The sequence below is a fragment of the Diadema antillarum genome, unplaced genomic scaffold, assembly GCF_040938485.1.
Source record: "Diadema antillarum isolate AM-2024a unplaced genomic scaffold, OU_Dant_1.0 seq00000910_RagTag, whole genome shotgun sequence".
Classification (NCBI taxonomy): domain Eukaryota; kingdom Metazoa; phylum Echinodermata; class Echinoidea; order Diadematoida; family Diadematidae; genus Diadema; species Diadema antillarum.
In genome coordinates, this window is record NW_027271766.1 from 1,036,101 (window position 1) to 1,056,235 (window position 20,135).

General features: G+C 38.1%; 1 protein-coding gene across 1 annotated transcript; it reads left to right on the top strand.

Annotated features, from left to right (window-relative positions):
• The first annotated feature begins 734 nt into the window (after positions 1-734).
• On the top strand, positions 735-14,516 carry LOC139741232 (glycine N-methyltransferase-like). Its single transcript, XM_071651827.1, has 5 exons — positions 735-998; positions 3,672-3,799; positions 11,627-11,880; positions 12,980-13,155; positions 14,218-14,516. Exons 1-5 carry the CDS (start codon positions 793-795, stop codon positions 14,378-14,380), a joined length of 927 nt encoding a protein of 308 aa, XP_071507928.1. The 5' UTR covers positions 735-792; the 3' UTR covers positions 14,381-14,516.
• The last annotated feature ends 5,619 nt before the right edge of the window (positions 14,517-20,135 follow it).

Genomic DNA, 20,135 nt, shown 5'->3' on the forward strand with positions numbered 1-20,135 from the left:
TCAATTGCGATCAGTTTGGCTTTGAATTAACTGCTTCGAAGGATGATGTGTATCATACTATGATATGAGCGAGCATCCTGTGCCCATATTTTTATCAAGTCAGAAGCATGAATCGGCGGCAAGATGCGAGTCGATTCTGGGACCCGGTCCCGTACAGATATTTCAATTAAATTTCGATTTCATTTTCTTTTTCAAAAATCATTCACCATGTAACATAAACCCCTCGTGGGGACATGTACATGTACTTTGTTTTGTATACAAGATTAGGCCCTACAAAAATTGAACCAGGTTGAAAATATGGTCCGCTCTTACTCGGTGGGTCAGTGGGACGGGGATAGGGTGGGGTGGCCTTCCGTTTGGTGGTATCATTATTATCGCGCGTTGCTCAGATGGTGCTTCTCTCACTTTGTAAACACTGTCAAATACAATACATGTACGCATACTTTGTTTCTGTACTCCTCTCTAGCTCTAGCTCTGGCTACACTTGCTGCGCATGCGATCTGTGATCATCAGCGAATCGTCGCGGCGGTCGCGAGGTTTCATTCATCAGCATCGCTCGCTCGTGTACACAATCGTACGTATACGTTGTAGTAAAGTGCACTGCTCCTACATCGTGCATATGTGTCCACAATACTGCTCGGTAGTTGCGGCACTTTAATCTCTGCGTTCTCACAGATTGTCATTTTAACGAGCCGAATTACAACTACATCTTCCTCAAACCTCAAGAACTTTGAAGATATTAAAAATCAAAGCTTTCGAGTCAATCAAAATATAATCACATCGTTGGCGAAGATGGTGGACAGCGTTTATCGTACTCGCTCCCTGGGTGTAGCGGCGGAGGGTATCCCTGACCAGTACGCCGACGGCAAGGCGGCGAAGGTATGGGAGTACTACATCGGCAGCCGCAATGAGAGGACTGAAGTGTACAGGACGTGGCTGACACAGCTGCTTCGCGACAAAAACTGCAAGAAAGTGTTAGACGTTGCATGTGGAACAGGGTGGGTAAAGATCCGAATTTGTGAAGTCAGATACCACAATTACCCGTTTAATTTGACATTTAGGTATTATTCATACACCATTTGCTAACCGACCTGTATTAAAACTGTCTCGCTCACGAGCGAGTATTCGACTCCTGAAAAATAGTGTCTACAGTGTAAACTGTGAATTTCAGATTCGTGACGTACGATCTTTAATACTGGCATGCTTATCACATTGATGACTCAACTTTATCATGTGCATATGTATGATAGAAATATGCCTCTTCGTGAAATTTAAGGTGAGTATGCTCGCCATATAGGCCGTACTGCAGTTTTGCGACATAATATATACACAGTAACTTGATCGGTACAGAAAGCATAAAAGATTGTAAGGCATCCACCCCCCCCCCTAAAATTTTGATTAAAAAAAATCAAAAGTGAGGGGAAATATATTGATAATGAATATTGACTTTCTGAAGTACTCTCAGGGGTGTATCCAGGATTTTTTCTGGGGGGGTCGTAATCAAAATTTTTGGACCTTTTTTGCGAGGGAGCGGAGCGACCGAGCGGGGGGAGGGTGTGGGAGGGGGGTGTCCCCCCTCACACGGTAGGGAGTTTTTGAATTCTATATCTTAAAATGGGGCCATTTGGTGCGTGCAAAAGTTACTTTTTCGGCATGGCAGTGCGGCTTAGAAATAAGGCATGGCATTAAAATTAACTTACGAAATATACGAGGTTTTTGACAATTTGCTGGAACACCACTTGGTCACTTTTTTTCCCTGTTGTATATAGGGTAAAAAGCCCTCCAAAAACAAAAATGTCTTTTACAAAAAGTGGACCTTTTGAAAATTTGGGGGGGTCGTACGACCCTCCCGACCCCCCCTTGCATACACCCATGACTCTCACTTTGCTTTGTACCTTAATGCTTTACACGTCTGTTGTATAAATGCTGTTCAAAGTGTACAGTTACATCAGTTTGGTGATTGAATGTCATTGTTGGCAATAACCTGCTACTGCAATGAATACTTTGTAGATGATACAATTGCAAAGCCTGCAGTAAATTTTCAGTACTGAGGGACACTTGACCAACAATAGATCTAAAAAGACAACACAGAACATCAGGATTTTCCAAGATGAAGCTTACATTTACTGTAGTTTTGCCATGTAATCTGATCGACAGGCTGTCAACAATTGCCCAAATACAAGGCTGCCATTTTCAGTGAGAACCACCTGCCAAGCATTTGGCAGCAATAATCACACAATCAGTATTTTATTCAAGCATTGAAATACCTATTTCAAAATTTGTACCTCTACTTCTCCCTGTAAAATAACCACTTCTCTAATTATGCAGTACTACCCCATTTACAAAAAATGCTGTTTGTTATATAGTACAGTTCTCCCTTTAAGATAGCCACTTCTCTAAATGCATTAATACTCCAGTAACAAAAAATGTTGTTTGTTATTGTACTGTTTGTCTGTTGTTATGCTTCTGTGCAACTGCTCATTTCATGCAATTCAAATGTTCATACAAGTACCTTCATAAAATGGGAATATGACATTAAAGTTTTAAACATACAAAGATGTACAGTGTACCTGTAGCCTTCAATGACCTTGAGCAGATGTGTAATGAAATTTAATACTTGGTGAACCCTTTTCCCATAATTTTCAAGCAATGACTTGTGTACATACTTCATAGACCCGTGCTGCCTATTGCCCTGTAAAAGTGGACATTTTCTTGGTGTTGAAATTTTTCATGCATTTCGCGCAACCAGAAACTAGCGCGCAAATAAAAGCATTCAAATATTTTTGCTTGCCATTATATGTTCCAGTAGTCGATGTCTTGATTCCGCAGAATTAAAAACACGCGAAACTCCTCTGCAGAGCAGAAAAATTAGTCGCGTGAAAATATCCACTTTTACAGTATTGGGCCATGTTGGTTTAAAACCCTGCAGGATGTCATGGATGCATTGATATGCTATGAGGTCTTTTGTACTTTAAGCAAAATCAGTTCTGAATAGCCTTCAAACTGATATACTGTAACATGACATTCTCATATTACAGTATATGCATGACTTGCTGTACAGTATTATTTTATGGGTTCGGTATCTACATGTACATTGTACTGTACATGCAGTCCCTTGACTTTTAATGCGTGTTTATAACAATGTCATATGATAAGGTAATAAAGACATATTACACTGTATATACCACTGTAGCATTTACATGGGTAAATACTGTACTGTACTTGTCCCACCCCCATTTCTTTTTGAAATACAGTGTATTATTGTCCTAAGATGTACAGCGTACATCTCTGATTTTTAAAAGAAATGTTGCATTATCTTGGCATTTGATTTCTCCTTTTTTTTTGTCACATGAACACTAACATATAGTTGAAAGGGAGCATCTAATCTACAGATATAAACAGGTAGTACATTCTTCTATATTATTCATTCTCATCTAGAAATTGTAATGCACTCTGGATATCTAGGGCAATCTAGCTTACTGTCTCTCATTTCTATACAACCCTTTAGTTTCATGATTTAGTACCTGTAGAGATAAACACTGACATATTGCGCACTTGTCAGTGACAGGTTTACTCTACATTGGTAAGATTTTTGGCCAACATAATTTTATGGGCTTTTTTTCCCCAATACCAAACATACAATTTGTGCACTGTGTTTTCCTTTCTATCAGAATTGATTCTGTGATGCTGCTGGAAGAAGGTTTCGAAGTAGTGAGCGTTGACGCCTCAGACAAGATGATCATGCATGCATTCCGTGAGAGGTGGAGCCGTCGCAAGGAGGACGCATTTGACAAATGGGGTAGGTGCTTGATAAATTGTTACATGTATTTCAAAATCTTGAGAAATATCACTTGGAGGGAGCATTATCTTCATTTTTTTTCCATCATTTTTTATTAAAACCAGAAGAAAAAAATGCCAATGACTAAGTTCTTTTAGCACTTCAAATTTGTCCCTGCATTGTTCATCGATGGCAAGTTAGCCTTTTTTTCTTTTTTTTTTTGCCCTGGTATTTTCTTATGTTTAATTCTAGACGATGAATTTTGCAACTAAATTTCTGTACCGGTACTCTTTTATTCCTCACTTTGCTGTATCAATCCTGCAGTCATCAAAGAAGTTTGAAGCATGTGAAACCTTTATGAATCTGGTACATTGTAAATAACCTTGCATGTATTTGCTGCTGGCAGCAGCTTCCTGAGGACTACTTATTCACACTGCAAGCTGCATCCAATATTTTGCTGAGCCAGCACTTTACAGGAAATTATTTTATCACCTACTGGTGACCTTATTTACCGGTTGATACCAGTTTTTGCCACAGCCGATTCCTTTTTGATCTTGTGCGAGATAGCTGATGTTTGCTAAGGAAGTTGTGTTTGAATACCTACTTATAAACTTTTTTTAGACCTTCTGTTTACTGTTTGTACACATGATCGTACAATGTACATGTGAAAGAAATACTGTTATACTTACTTTGCGATGGAATTGCTGACTCAGCAGAATTTGTGTACACATGATTTTGTACTTTGGTCACCCTCTGACATCATGTATTTGGCACTGATCCAGTGTCAGGAACAACCCTAGATTGCACTGGCAATAATGGCTGAAAAACAAATTTAGGACGGAAGAAACTGAGTGGAAATAAGCGGTTCAAGAAATGCCCGCTTCAGGTTTGAGTGTAGCAAAAACAAACAAAGCACAGAAAGACTAAAAACAGCCATAATTCAGACAGAAGATAAAAAGGAATATTCGTTTTTAGGTTCCGTATGTTTTTATGAACTGTGACACTGGTCATGACTGCATATCTGCCACTAAAAAAAATGAGGCGAATAATGAAATGGTGTTGTCATCTCACAACTCTTCTATCGGTTTGCAATGTATAGATCTCTGTTATTACCTGAGTGCTCATGGCTTTGAAAAGGAGAGACTATATTGTATGTTCCTCCTATCAAAATATTGCAGAGTATCAGTGATTGAGTAATGACTACAGTGTATCTTTCAAAAGAGGGAACTGCACGGTGCTTTCAAAGTTATCTAAAGTAGACAACAACTAAATTTATGTTTGGTGCAAACCAAGGGATAGTTTTCCTTTATTTCCAATCCACTCTTCTTTATAAAGTCAACTTGACCATGGACTTGAGTTGTCCTTTATAAAGAATATCATGTTTACAGGAGCCAGCTGCAATTGTACACCCCTGATAAAGAATGGTTGGTGAAAGAAGGGATGAATGGATACCAAATCCCTGCTGCTGCAGGTGCATACTGTTTGGAGTTTATACCTTCCGGCAAATCCTTCCAGGCGATTTTAACCCGTTGTGTGCACTGGAGTGCTGATTAGCACATAAACACCCCACAGCATTATACACACTGTCCAAACTGCCTGGCACAGAAAGAGTTAAAAAAGACATGTGCTACCTGTTGCATCTAGCCCTTGAAAAGCTCCTTTTACTTTTATGTTTATATGGAAGAATACCAAATTTGACTACATTTTGTACATAACATGGGGGTGAGTTTGAGTCACCTTGTTTCTTTTAAGTAACTGCTCATCATAATGATGCAGAAAAGTCATACAAGTAGGGCATTATTTTGAACACAAAGGCACAGTGGATAAGACTCCAGTGTCCTTATAAATCCTCATGTCTCCGATTCAAGACTGTAGGCAGCTTTAATAGTGCTTTTGTGTTGGACATTTTATCCTTATGGTACTTTTGGAAGGACTTCAAATTGTTGCTTCTGTGGTTCTTTGGAGCCATGAGAGCACTCGCCCAGTACAGTAATTGCTTTCTTGGAAGCTACATGTATGTTTGTATACACTATGTTATGTAAGTTCAAACTTTGCAAAATTTGATGAACTGCGTGTAAAACTTGAGAGATGTTGTATTTCATCAATCAGTATACAAATTGTAACTGCATTATTCTTTCACATCATATAATTGTAAGGACATAATGTCAATCACCATGCTGAAAGTGCAAAGATGCTTTGGTGCAAAGGTGGCACACAAAATTCAATATGCACAGTGTTCTGAAAGTTTGAGCAAAAAAGGATAAAGATTAAAGAAGAACTGAGTTTGTGAAGTTTGGCTCATTTTCACAAAATGCTATGCAAATTAGTGTGGCCATGATGTCATCGCCTCACAACTTGCCATGCATACTTTGCACACAAAATCTTGAAGTTTCCACTATTATTTATTGTTTCAATGCAATTATGCCCCAGTTTCAAATCTTGATAATTGACTCCTTCACTATAAGGTCAAAATCTGTGCACTATATCTATTGTGCATATTCTTTTATCTATAGATACAACTGTAGATCTAATCGAGGGCAACACAAGCAATGACAGAGCAACAAATTTGAAGTCTAATACACTGTACATGTATTGTGTACTTGTTGTATTTCACTATCCCAGGCATAAAGCCAGTGATGTATGAAACAGATCCACAATACTTTGTACAGTCTGATATGGGGCCATAAATGCTTGATGCAGTTTTACGTGGCATAAATTGTGGCTTTTCTGTTCAAGCAAGTGGACACACTGCCTTGATCAAGCATCACAAGGCAGGGATGAAGAATGCAGCACAAACTTGCCTGGCATTGTACAAAATATTATCTGTGTGCATTAAAGGCACTGTACAGTAGTGGTTGAGGTGGGGATTCATGTTTTGAACATTCCTAAGTGAGATAATGAGAAACCTCTTATGGTATATGAAAGAGCATGTGATTTTAAGAAGGATTCAACGTTTATTTGATGAAAATTAGTTTTCGAATGGCTGAGATATCCCAAAAGTGATAATAATAAAAGGCGACATGCCCCACCTTTATTAGGATCTCTTTGTTTCACCTTATTTTTGGATATCTCATCCATTTCAAAACTGATTTTCATCAAATAAACTTTTGATACCCGTTAGAATTGCATGCTCTTTGACATCCCATAGAGTGGTTTCTAAATATCTCGCAAAACATTAAAAGCTAAATCCTCACCCCGACCAGAACTGTACACACCCTTTAAACCATGAGGTGTAGCTGCCTGCATGGAAAGTAAGTACAAATTACTACAATCTATTAATTGCACAGTGCTTCATTGTCTGTTCTAAAATTGCACAATCAGAAAGTGACACTCTAAAATATTTGTCCAGAAACATAATGAATTTGTCAGTTGTAATGTTGCTGTGAGAAATGTTTTAGAGTGCTTGTCAGTACCATTTTTGCCAAGTAAAAAAAGGAAAAGAAATCATCGTCTTCATGTACCAAAATAAAGCAACAGAAAAAGGAAAGAGCAAAGAAAAAGTATATAATTCTATGATGCTCCATGAGTACTGTAGAACCAGAAATATTCGCAACAAACTGTCAGGAATTGGGGCAGACAGCCTTTTTCACAAACATCAGGAAATTTTTGTGAATTGCCCCGTGCATTCAATGCATGGACGGTCGACAAGAACGTTGTGCATTTTGACTATGTTTCAAATCTTTGCTCTTCTCATGACAATTTCATACATAGAATGCACAAGTTTCTGGTTTTTTCTGCAGTTTATTGCTGGACATTTACATGCAAGACTCTGTGGCTATTAAAAACATGACATGTAATATTCTTGGGCATCACTTGATATGGCTATGCAAAGTTGAATGAATCAAAACAAAAATAGAATTAGTGTTCAAATTCTGCAATGTAATTGTGACATCAAAATTACTCATTGGCCCTAAGTGTGCAGCTTGGTGCTACAACTAGTATTGAACAGTAAATGTTACCACAAATGGGCCTACACATGTAAAAAAAAAAAGTAAGTCATTGCATGGCGTACACAGAGATGCCAAGTTCAAAAAAATTCTATGAGTGAGATTTTCATGACTCGGCATCTCGGCATGCGAATGTGCGCGCGAGCGAGGGTGTGGGAGGGGTTTTTCCCCCCTGTGGCCTTCCACGGTAGGTATAGCTTTTTCAATTTTTAGCTCTTAATGGTGCGATCAGGTGCGTACTTAAGTGACTATTTTTTACTTATTTTGAAAGACAAAAGGGAAATATACCTTCAATGCTATGCTCATTATTATAGGCCCAAGTTGCAGATTTCGCCCGATGCGTGAGAAAAATGGGTGTCATGCGTGAGATCGTGAGATGGCCCCTAAATGCTTGAGTCTCACGCAGAATGCGTGAGACTTGGTAGCTCTGCGTACATCACCCGTATCTAGAATGTAATATTCATATTGCATTTCCATAAGGGAATAATGCAAGCCAGCAGCATGATTTTCAAATTTATGATGTTTAAAACACGTCATCCTATTGAGTTCTCCCAACAAGTACTCAGTTTAGCAAGTCATAGTCCCTGATGGACAGATGTACACAAAGAACTGCCGGACCCATGCAATTCGTATGAATCCCATGGCAAATACTACATGTACACTGTAGATATTCGCACAAAAGAGTTCGATATGGACACAGTGCTGCAATGAGTTTGCTTGATGAACAGGTCAATGCATATGAATTTACATTCTCTGCAGATGTGGCCAAAATGGGACAATTCACTGTAAGGTTGTGTGGTGACTTTGCACATTTTTGTCTTTGGAGCTGTAGATATGATGAACTTGTGATACAGCATAATACAACACAATGCACCCATATCAAAGCCAGTGGACATGTGCTTTAAATACTGTTTTATGTAATATCACATCCAGAGGCTATGGATATGTCCAGTAAAATTCAACTTTCTGTAAATGCAATTAGCAAAATAGAATTCTTACTGCAGACAGCCCAATATCAGGCAGCTTACAATGTATATCTGAAGGGTTTTTCATGTAGAAAGTACAATATGCGTACTTTGTTCAATGCATCTAAAATACCAAGAGTGCAGAGGGGCTCAATATGCATGATGCAATCACATACTTCCATGCATGGCCTTTTTGCAATTCTGACAGTCAACACCTGCCATTATACTGTCATGATCGAGTGGTGCTGGAGTATGCCATCTGCTGATGCCCCCTGTAAAGACATGCAGCATCTGTGGACTATTAAAACCGTTTTCTACATTGATACAACATAATCATTTCCAAGTATGATTATAGTGTGTTCACTGGAAGATCTTGAACAGACAACTTTGCTGGAGAAAGAGAAAGAATGGAAACAGTTGCTTCCATCTTTAAAGGAAACCTCTGGATGATTTTCAGATTTTTACATTTGAACAACTATACATTATTTATACTGAGGACAGAGTTTCAGAATTCATGATAATCGGGACGAAGAATAAGAATATTTTCAAAATTTAGAACAAATTGCAATGAACAAGGATGATGACATGGCAGAGTCACCACGAGAATGCATGAGTTGGGGCTCAAGGAAGCAGAACAAAAGAAGAAGGCATGCATAGATTATGCACTGGTGAAATCGGAAGCAAGCGGTATTGTAATGGAATTACACTGCTACATTTCTGAAATATGTGAACCTCCTTTGTCATCATCCTTGTTCAGTGTAATTTGTTTAAGGTTTTTTAAAGTATTGTTTCTTTGCTGAAGAACCACAATAAATTCCACAAATCTATACATGGAGTTGTCGATTTATGTACTACATGATGTGAAATGATGAAAATCGTCTGGAATGTTCCTTTAAGAACCTGGAATGTATTATTCTCACTACAGTGTATGTACAGAGTGCACATTTTGTAGTGAAAGGGATGCTAAAGTATCGGTAGAGGTGAGGATTAGACCTTTAACTTGTTGCGAGATATCAAGAAACCACTTGTACAATCGTACAGAGCATACCATTCTACAAGGAATGAATTTTTTAAAAATGAAAATTGGTTTTGGAATGGCTGAGACTTCCAAAAACAAAGTTAAACAAAGCGATTGTAATAAAAGGTGGGTCCCACCTTTTGTTAGAATTGCTCTGTTTTGGGTGTCTCAGCCATCTCAAAACCAGTTTTCATTAAATAAATGTTGAATTCCCATTGGAACTATGTGCTCTTTCATCTTTTTTTTAAAGAGGTTTCACATTATTTCACTTGAAAATGTTAAAAATTTGAGGTTAGGTCGCAACTAAAACTCCATGATCCCTTTAAAACAATATGAATACATTGTAATGTAGCTGTGCTCATGCTTTGTTATATCATGTTTTTGTGGTAGGGTTCATGGTTGTATATTCACTGCAGCGCTGCTACATTGTATGCAAGAAGCTAACATTATAAAGAAGTAGAGTGCTGTGGTAGATAAAGTTCCCCATGATACCTCAGCAAATGTGAGATGACTGATCATGAGTGTTGCCATGAGTGTTGCTGAGGCTCTTTAGTAGAGCTGTACAAGAACTGCAAGTTGTTCCTGTGAAGGAGGGTTTGGTGGTTTTGCAACTGAGTAAAAAACTGTCACTTGCAGTTAGCATTGCAGTTCATTGTGGGTAAAATGTTTCCATGTTCAAAGCATGAGTCAAATTAAAGGGTGTTTCACTGAGGTGCGTTTTTTCTGTTTCTTACAGAGAGAAAAATAGTCCAAGTTCTGAGGAAGTTCATGACTTGTGGTTAATGTTCCCTGTGATGTGTTGGATAGTTTATTCTGTCGTGCTCTTACAGTATTCATGTACTCTGTTTATAGAGCTGAGATGTACAACATAGAAAAGCTTTTATAGCTGTGGAGCTACATGATCACAAAACGATTCTTGCATTATGCTATCAAACCTTTGTTGGTACTGCCCATACTTACTACAAGCTTGGTACATTGTAGGTGCTATGGGCAAAGCTCTCATTTTCCTTTTCTCAGCACCTATCAGAATGTGTATCTTCAAGTGAGTGATACATGTATCAAATGATAAGAATAATGCTCATAGTAGTAGAAGTGTTAGTAGAAGTAGAAGTAATGAATGATATCTATAACCAATAATCAATAGTAATAATGATTTTATTTAGTTTTTTTTTTATACTCAGGATGCTATATAGTATATGACACCTCAATTGCTGTTCTACATATGTATTCTCAGTTAATACATTTGTATGTGAAAATTTTTGCAGACAATGGACTTTTTAACTTTTTGTGTGTTACTGTGTGTTCAGCATATTTCATTTTAACCCTTTGCCTGTGCAGAAATTTGTAGTGCTGAGCTCTAATTGATATTCAGTGCTCAAGTGTGACTCGTGTTGCCAATCCACCATATTATGATATCTCACAGACAATGTGCTAGAATATGCATGATTTGGCATTGTGGACTTCAGTGGAAATTTGTGTAAAATTGAAGAAAATGAAAACTAGCTGTGACTTTTGAATATCATTAATTAATATCTTCAATGGCATCCTATTGATGGGGTAATTACATTTATCATCTTTGTCTTGCAGTCCTCTGACTGTAACTAGTACAATGTATACTTTATTGACTTCTGCTGGTACACTTGTAGAACGTTTGAATGCATACATATACAAAATGGGGCTGTGCCAGAAATGGTGGAGATGCTTTTGTGATCACTGTGCACATTTTTCCAGTCCTGCTCTCTGTAATATGTACATAAAAGAGATTTTACTTTCAGTTTGGCACATGAATAATAGAAATGAAGGTTATCATCTCCATCCCTCTCTTTCTCTGTCTTTCCCTGTGCTGATTTGGTCTGTGTGTTTGTCTGTGTGTGTCTGTCCGTCTGTCTCTGCTCCGTGCGTTTTTTGTAAAATGCAGAAATTGATATCGCCAACTGGCTGACCCTCCCTGACGACCTTCCTGCACAAGAGGGAAAGTACGACGCCCTCATCTGCCTGGGTAACTCTTTCGCCAATCTGCCAGACTTTGAGGGCACCCTCAACAACCAGCGGGTGGCCCTCAAGAACTTCGCAGACTTCCTGCGGCCGGGAGGAATCCTGATCATCGACCACAGGAACTACGACGCCATCCTCGACACTGGCCGAGCTCCTGTACACAACGTGTACTACCAGGTCAGATTCCATCGAGTGATGTGTCATATTGCAGAGACTTGTCATCACAACAAAAGATTGCTCAAATGTTATCCGAAATTGTGCGGTTGGTGGGAATTAGGGGAATGAAAAAAAACCAAAAAAACAGTATTACAGGGATGTAAAATTTCAGAGTTCAATCTGATGTCATATTTTTTTCAATATGTCCCACACCAACTTTAAAGACATTTTTTGGCAGCACTTTTCAAATGCATTGAAATATTCACAGGTTAATGCAGTTTTATAGACTTTGCTTTTCTTAAGTTTTCAATTTTGCAGACTTTTTTCCCCTTGGAAGTACATTGTACTCTCACATCCTTCATGTAGAAAAAAAAAATTATGCAGGCATGTTTACTGATGCACAATGTAAGTGTTTTCTTTTTACTTTCAATTACTTTCAGTTTCGAGTGGAAGGTATAGTGCTAGGCAGGTTCTGTATGGGCTCTGTCAAAAGCATATTGTTGTACTCAAATTAAAGCCATTACCTACAAACTTGTATCAGTACATGCATAGTAGCATCGATGCCAAGTTTCTCAACTGGCTAGGAGTGAGGAACTGCAATTTATTGAAGCAACTAATGGGATGGGTGGAGCGAATGCTACCATCCCCCAACCATCCTCAGTTTTTTGCCCAAATTTTGGTCATAGGTGAATGCATATACAGAGAATGTTTGACTGACATGACTTTAGTAGATGGCTGATTTTTTTTTTTTTGAGACCTTTTTAGATTATTCATTCAGAAAGGAAAATAGCTGTAAAATGTAGCCACATCGGTATCCTCTAGCCAACAAAAAGAATAAAAAAAAACAGTTTACCTTACTTTAATAGTGTCGCCAGTTCAGCATACAAAATGGGCCTCTCATCCATATCTGTACTATTTATCTACCTGCCGCATTTTTTTTTCTTTCTGGGAGGCGTAAGAAAAGGGTTGCTGGGCGGGTGAGCGTGAGATGGGTTTCTTGTGAGTGAGACTCACGCCATAGGCATGAGACTTGGTAGGTCTGTGGTAGTGCATTCTTGTCTGGCGAGTGGCAAACCTGTGTATCATGCCCCTCTATCTGTCCACCTGCTCCTGTTGACAGGGAAACTGCATAAAGGACATCCAGACGTCCACGCTGTACGTCAACGGACGACCTTCCATGGTCACCTTGGACTACTTCATCAACATGGTTCAGGCCAAGGAGGATGTGGACAAGAAGGGCGCCCTCAACATCCGCAGGAAAAAGCTGGACATCGATTCGAAAAATCCCATCATGAAGTGAGCTTTCATGGTCTATTAAGCCGTAAAGGACGGGCTGATTTTGCTACAACATGCATTTCCCATAGACACTTGCCCGAGTATACTCAGGACTCATCCTCAATGGGTTAATCTTATTTCTCACACACCTTACTTCAGTGGAAACTCAGTATAATGAAATCCTTGGGACCGAGAGAAATTGTTCTTTATATCAGATGTTTTGTTATTTCAGTAGTCAATAAAACAAAACAAACAAAGGAAAAAGATGCATTGGGACCAGAGAAATTAGTTTGTTACATCAGGTATTTTGTTATATCAGATCTCTTTTTCATGTATATGGAATTTCCACTGTGTAGTTTCTGGGACCAACACGGAACTAGGGTTTTCAGTAGCTCAGTTGGTAGAGCACTGGGCTAGCAATCCGGAGGTTTCGGGTTTGAATCCAGATGAAATCCCATTTTCTTTGCTCATTTTTCCACTAAAAAGCAGACTTGTTAAACTTGCAGTAGGAAAGGACCTTTTCTCTGTTTTGAGAAAAAAATTGTGAAACTTTTCCTTTGAAGACGGAATTAACAAACCATATTCACTTGTTGTCATTGTTTGTGAACCCATTTGAATAAAAAACTCTCGCTTTCAAGGCACTGCAAGGTCATTGCACATAAATGGCTTGAGCATATCCGAATGTAGGGGTCATAGAGGAGTCAATGCTGATTGGAGCTTTTATATGGACTAGTGAAATCAAAGAACCAAGCAAAGATGGTACTTATGGGCTGCCATGCTTTGTTTGTTGTTGTTTTTTTTTTATTTGGAATTGTAGGAAAAGATTTTTTTTTTTTTGTACTTGCACACGTACTGCTGAGTCAGGGGATAAGAAAAGATTCATCAGTGTAGCTCATCTCAACCAGGCACACAAGGCAAGAATGATGCCCATCGTGCTATTCTTATCGATACCAATGTTAGCAATGTATTGACTTGAAGCCTGTTCAGGTGGATCCTTTCAAAGTTTGACTGTTCTATCTCAACTTTTGAATCTGTCCTACACTGTTTGTCTCTCCTTTTGAATCCCTCACTCATTTCCCCCAGGTTTCGTTTGTCCTACTACCCCCACCGCCTGAATGCCTTCACAGAACTGCTGAAAGAGGCTTTCACGAGTGAGTGCAAGCACCAGGTCTTGGCAGATTTCAAGTCGGTCAACGAAGTGCCCCACCCGGCGTATTACATACATTGTGTGGAAAAGCCACACTAGTGGTTTTCATTCTCCAATGAAGTCATGTGCCCTTCTGCTGAAAAGGGTCTTTTCTTGTGTTACTGTATAAGCTGATATTTTTGAAAGGTTTTGATTTTCTTGAATCTTGCGAATTTCGCCAATCACTGTTGGACTGCGAGTGTAACAACACGTGAAAGTATCAATGACCTCCTCATTCATGAAGATAACAGCTTATACAGTACTTTTGATATAAAAGAATTAATAAGTAAAATATATATATATCTGTATCATATGTATGATATATATATGTATAGGTAATACATGTGATATATATGTATGTGTATATCTCAATGGAGGTAGCAGCTTAGATTATAACTTTGATGACATCAGAACATCAGCTCTAGAAAGTGTGAGATAGCATTGTTTAGGTACAAGATATCTTTGACTTGTTATGATAAGACTCTTTTCATCATGAAATTTGACCTAAGTGCCACTGAAGGTATGAAACAGCTTGTAGTCATCACTTCAGAAACATTCAAACACTGCACAGCAGTTTGCAAACTAAGACAACTGTCTTGTCGAGTGTAGACTGGGAGAAAATCAGATAATGTTTTTGTGCTAATGCAAGCAAAAATGAGGATGATATCTGGTGTATACAAAGGGAAAGTTAGGCACATGATTATGTGTATTACAAGATTTAATTGCTGAAATTGCAGTGCAGTGCTGAGAATTCAATGTACATCATTGTCAAAAAGCAATAAAAAACAATCAAAAGTAGAGCAGCTGATTTCGAAGAAATTAATGCCTCCATTCCAAATGCGATATCAGGGATATAATGTGTTTGGCGATTGAGTGAACGAGAGATGGGAGATGAGGAAGATTAAGATAACGGAGAGCAAGAGATGGATAGAACGTGAAGAGGGAGATTGATTGATTGATTGTGTGTGTGTGTGTGTGTGTATTTCTTTTTTTTCTGTTCTTTTTTAGTTTACAGACTTTATGTGGTATACACAAGGTTCCAGTGACGTCACCAAGCCATGGCTCAACTTTGCCGAGGGGCAAAAACTGCATATGGGGGGCAAGCGCGTAAGCATTGCATTCAATGTCCCATCATCGCAAGCAATTTTATCAGGCCAGCCAGGCAGGCAGGTATGCAGTACATACTGCACGGTAGAGCTATGCACCACACATGATTTGTTTTAGCCCCTCAGGCACATGTTTTTTGATGTCACAGAATCTTGTCTATAGATGGTGCATGTGACAGGAAATTGTACACATAGTGTAATTATATAATAGATATGTTTTGTGCATTTATGGGTCATCGGTGACAGCTTCTTGTATGTTTTCTTTTAGATATTATCTTTAAATTCAGCTGTAATACTTGGTATTATTGCCTCACCGTAGTTAAGTCTATAAGGACTCCACGGCCAAGATGAAATGCATTAGCACTTTTTTGCCGAGAATGGATCTCAGTAGTGGTCCTTTTTAACTCTTATTGTATTAAATGCTGATGTGGATCTTCTTGAAATGACATTGATCAGTTTCTGAAATCTCAAAAGGGTATGTATTTTAGAAGTACTTCATTCCCTTTGATTGTGCACTCCATTTCCTGGCAGATTTTATTTGAATTATAGTTATTTCTGCCAGCCAATTAGCAAAGAAACAAAAAGAAAAGAAAACAAGGCACAAAGGGCCAGAAATGTTATTTGTATGTCAGTAGAGAGAAGACAGTAAGTACACACAGTAAAGATACAAGATGAACATTGATGTCAATGTTAATGTATAATGCTGATTGATATGCAATGTGGGCTACATTCCAGAGGGGCTGCACTAGATGCAGTGTGTGTTTGGCAAATAAGTAAACAAAGATGCAGGAGCAAAAGCTGATAATAAGCATACCAGTTAGAACTGGTTTGAACCTGTTTCCATGCATTTCCTTATGGCAATGGAAGTGTTCATTCAGGCACATGTGCACATTATGCCATTGTTCTAGTTTTTCCCTTGCATTTTACTGTTGTTTTTGTGAGTGACTCCTCTTTTTTTTTCTTTCTTTCATTTCATTGGCTGATACTCTATGCCTTCAACAGTTTCATTGCTATTGCTAATACATAATGTACCGGTATGTGATTTTGTTTTTTCATAGTTGAAATACACCTTTTACCCTGAATTGAGATGAAGGGTGGCTTTACAACCAAATGTTGACCAAGTGACAATATTGGTTGTTATTAGGAGCTGATAATATTCAACGATTCCTCGAATTCCCCTCCTTATTTGCTTTGTAGATTGTGTTGTGAAACATTCTTATCGAACCTGAATAGACTGCAATATACCATGAAAACGACCCATGCAGAGTGTGTTATACTTGAACAGGTTTTGTTGTTGTTGGCTCTTTCCCCGATGACTTGGTTTCCTGTGGACACCATACAATGTATTTCATACAGTGTAAGAAAAACATGCATGACAGCCACATCAAGTGACTGGTGAGTAATATGAGGTGTTCTATTAAAAAACAATAATTTTTAAAACTGTATATTATTTTGATAGTATTTTGTGTATATGTTTGAAGAACAGGAGTACCCTAGATATATGTTTGTATCCTGGTAGCTCATTTCATGAGGTAAAGTATTGAGTATCGTTATATCTGAGATGCATATTCAAACTTACAAAAGAATCCCTTGCTGGTGCAGTGCACTGCCGTTATAACAAAATTCTGGTTTCAACAAAATAAAAATTCAGGCCTCAACATGACCAGCTCTTTGTTTTTTTATTGTTTATTTGTTTGGTTATAACGAAATTTCGATATAACAACATGAAAACTGCCAGCCTCGAGGACTTTGTTATGATGGGAGTCCACTGTACTCTGTTGGACATTTCGTGATATCAACGATATCTGAATGTTAGCATGTTCCTTTAAGTAAGTGATGTCAAAATGCAGTGTCTACAAATTTACATACTTCCTGTGAAAATTGTTGGGAACATTTTGAGTTGAAAAAGAAGAGCATCTAAAAAAAAAAGTGTGTGTCTGTGTAGAGTGTAGTGATACAAGAAGTAACACTTCATAAATAAAATGCTTTACGTTAACAGAATCTGTAGATAAGCCTGTTGTACATTTTATGGAATATTATCAAAGCAGGTAAAGGAAATACTAAAATGTATGTGAGTTAATTTGGTAAGACTTAGTACAGTGACAATCAGTCATTTCTTCATGGTTGTGAAGTGTAATGTTAATGTACAGCTTCTACGAGAGAAAAATTATTTTTAACGCACAAATATGTGAAGTATGTGTGGCTGTAAGATTTGCATGGAATGCTGTTACTTTGAGTGGGTTTTCAGAGTGTGTGGTATATGAAAATAAACTGGTGCACAGATTAAAAAGAAAAAGCAATGGAAAAGACTGTTCATTATGTAGTGTATGTTCTGTGCTTGAAGGCTGTTTTCTCCAAGGATAGATGTGTTTGTGTGTTTGAATGGTATTGTATGCATTTTGCTGGGCTTGTTTGTAAGACAGCTTTATAGGAGCAGCCAAATACACACAAGGACATTCACTGAGAAGATTCTTTAGAACAGTTGCATCTGGGGTGTATGAGGCCATCTCTTGCAGGTTAAACAGGTCGTTCATCTTTTCTTAATACATGGTAGGAGAAAGAATTACAAAAGATGCAAGAAGTGCCTGCAGGAATAAATCAGTGAAAATGTCCTTTTTCCATCTTCCATTTGCTTTTAGCAATGTCTCCATAAGATGAGTACAGTATGTTTCAATTAGGAACTCGCATGAGACACATTTCACCAACCCCTGCTGAAATGATATACGTTTTCTCTCATCTCACAAACTTTTGGATGAGCTGTACCCAAGTGTAGAGTTACCATGAATACTGAGAAAACTTTTTAGGTCCTTTTTGGAGTGAGAGGGAGATGTCAGTGAGCCCAGTTCTGATTGTTTATTGTAAAATACAAGTTTTTGCAAAGCAAGAAACTAGTTTGAAAGTAGAAGTACATGATTTGTTTTGCTTGTATTGTTTTTCTGTTTTCATCCTATGGAATAAAACGCAACATTCATTGTACCTAGCCAAGTGTGGAAAATTACTCATGCAAAAATTTTTGCTTTTACCGTACTTCATACTGCCATTCTCCAAAATCACAAACTGCTCTTATTAAGCTGTCGTAATAACCCTATTCAGGGCTGGAGGTGAGACCGACGTGTGTGACACCAATGAAGTTTTGTGATCAGATTCCACAGAGAGTTCAAATTCAGCACCTTGAGGGTAGAAGTGCTTGTGGCAGAATCTTATCATTAGCTGATGTGTGAAGGACATCGTGGTAATTCTGATAAATGTACACGTACCATGATTTCAGCTGGAGTGACTCATGTCAAAATGTTTGGTTATTGGCACTGATAATTTTCTAATTGCTTTTGAACTTTATCATATTTGTTTAAACAGATTGCGCTACCTTGATCCTGAGTTTTGAAGGGAATCGTGACACTGACCTGATTTAGTTTCAATAAATCACTCAGCTGGATGATATCAATTACTGAGTTTCGCGACAACCAAAACAGTCATTAATTTACATCTGTGTGACCTGCAAGTGCAAATGAACTATAAAGACACTATGGGGCACAGAAGAATATTTATACAATGTATTATGAACTCAATGATGAACTATTTACAAGCAACTACACAAAGAAAGAATCCATCTTGCAGAAGCCATTGACATCAAATTACTGTGTAAAAGAGTGTGTGGGAATGTATTGGATTGCAAAACGGCCCTCCATTGTGCCCTCAAGGACAGATTGAGATGTCAGAATACTGTTGATATTACGGCTTTACCTTGGGGGGATGTGCAACCATGAAAACACTATAATCTTGTTTTTGCTGCCTTGTGATTGGCCATATGTCCCTGCCTCATTATCATAATCCATTTTAAATCCTCCCATGACTATTCTGTGTCTACAGGAGCGGCCCACCAGAAGCAAACACCCACAATTTATCACAGCCAACTATACACACAAACAGATCTGCATGACTGATGACTGTAGAAGGAATGTAGGCCTACTTGTTGTTATCCTTGTCCTGCAGGCAGTATCATGCTTGGTCTATATAACGGAGAATAGGTTTTGTCAAGTTATACGTTTGTATCGATCTTTTCATTTACTGATAACATCCCACACACTAAGAGGTTCAAAACAACACTCAAGGACATGAGGCATTCATCATTAATCTAGGACACATGTAATTAAAATAGAATTAACTTTAGGATGCTCCCTTGTTTGTGAAGGTATGCAAACTAAAACCAGTGGAAATGTGAGTGGCGACTGGAAGCAATGTAGAAGGTGTTTGTTATTTTATCTTAGGAGCAGTATCAAGTGCCAAAGAAATTGGGCTTTATCTCATTAGTTCTTTTTTTTAAGGGGGTGGATTTACTGCTGATAACAATCCACACACTAAACCGCAGGTTTAAAAAAAACCTAACAAACAAACTGAATCAAGATAAGTGGCTTTATCATGAAGCACATATATATGTGATTAGAATAAACTTTGTGCAGCCTTTTTTGTTTGTTTGTTTGTTTGACAGGAGCAGGTGGGTCAAAAAGCACTTTGAGTAGATAATTGATGAAATTCCTTTTTGAAGTAGTGTGCATATACAGATATATTGATTGTACTTATGCAACTCACAAGTTATTCATCATGCCTGGATCAAATCTATTTGATAATTATCTGTCTCTGCCTGTCTGTCTGTCTGTCTGTATGTCTTTCTCTCTCTCTCTCTCTCTCTCTCTCTCTCTCTATCTATCTCT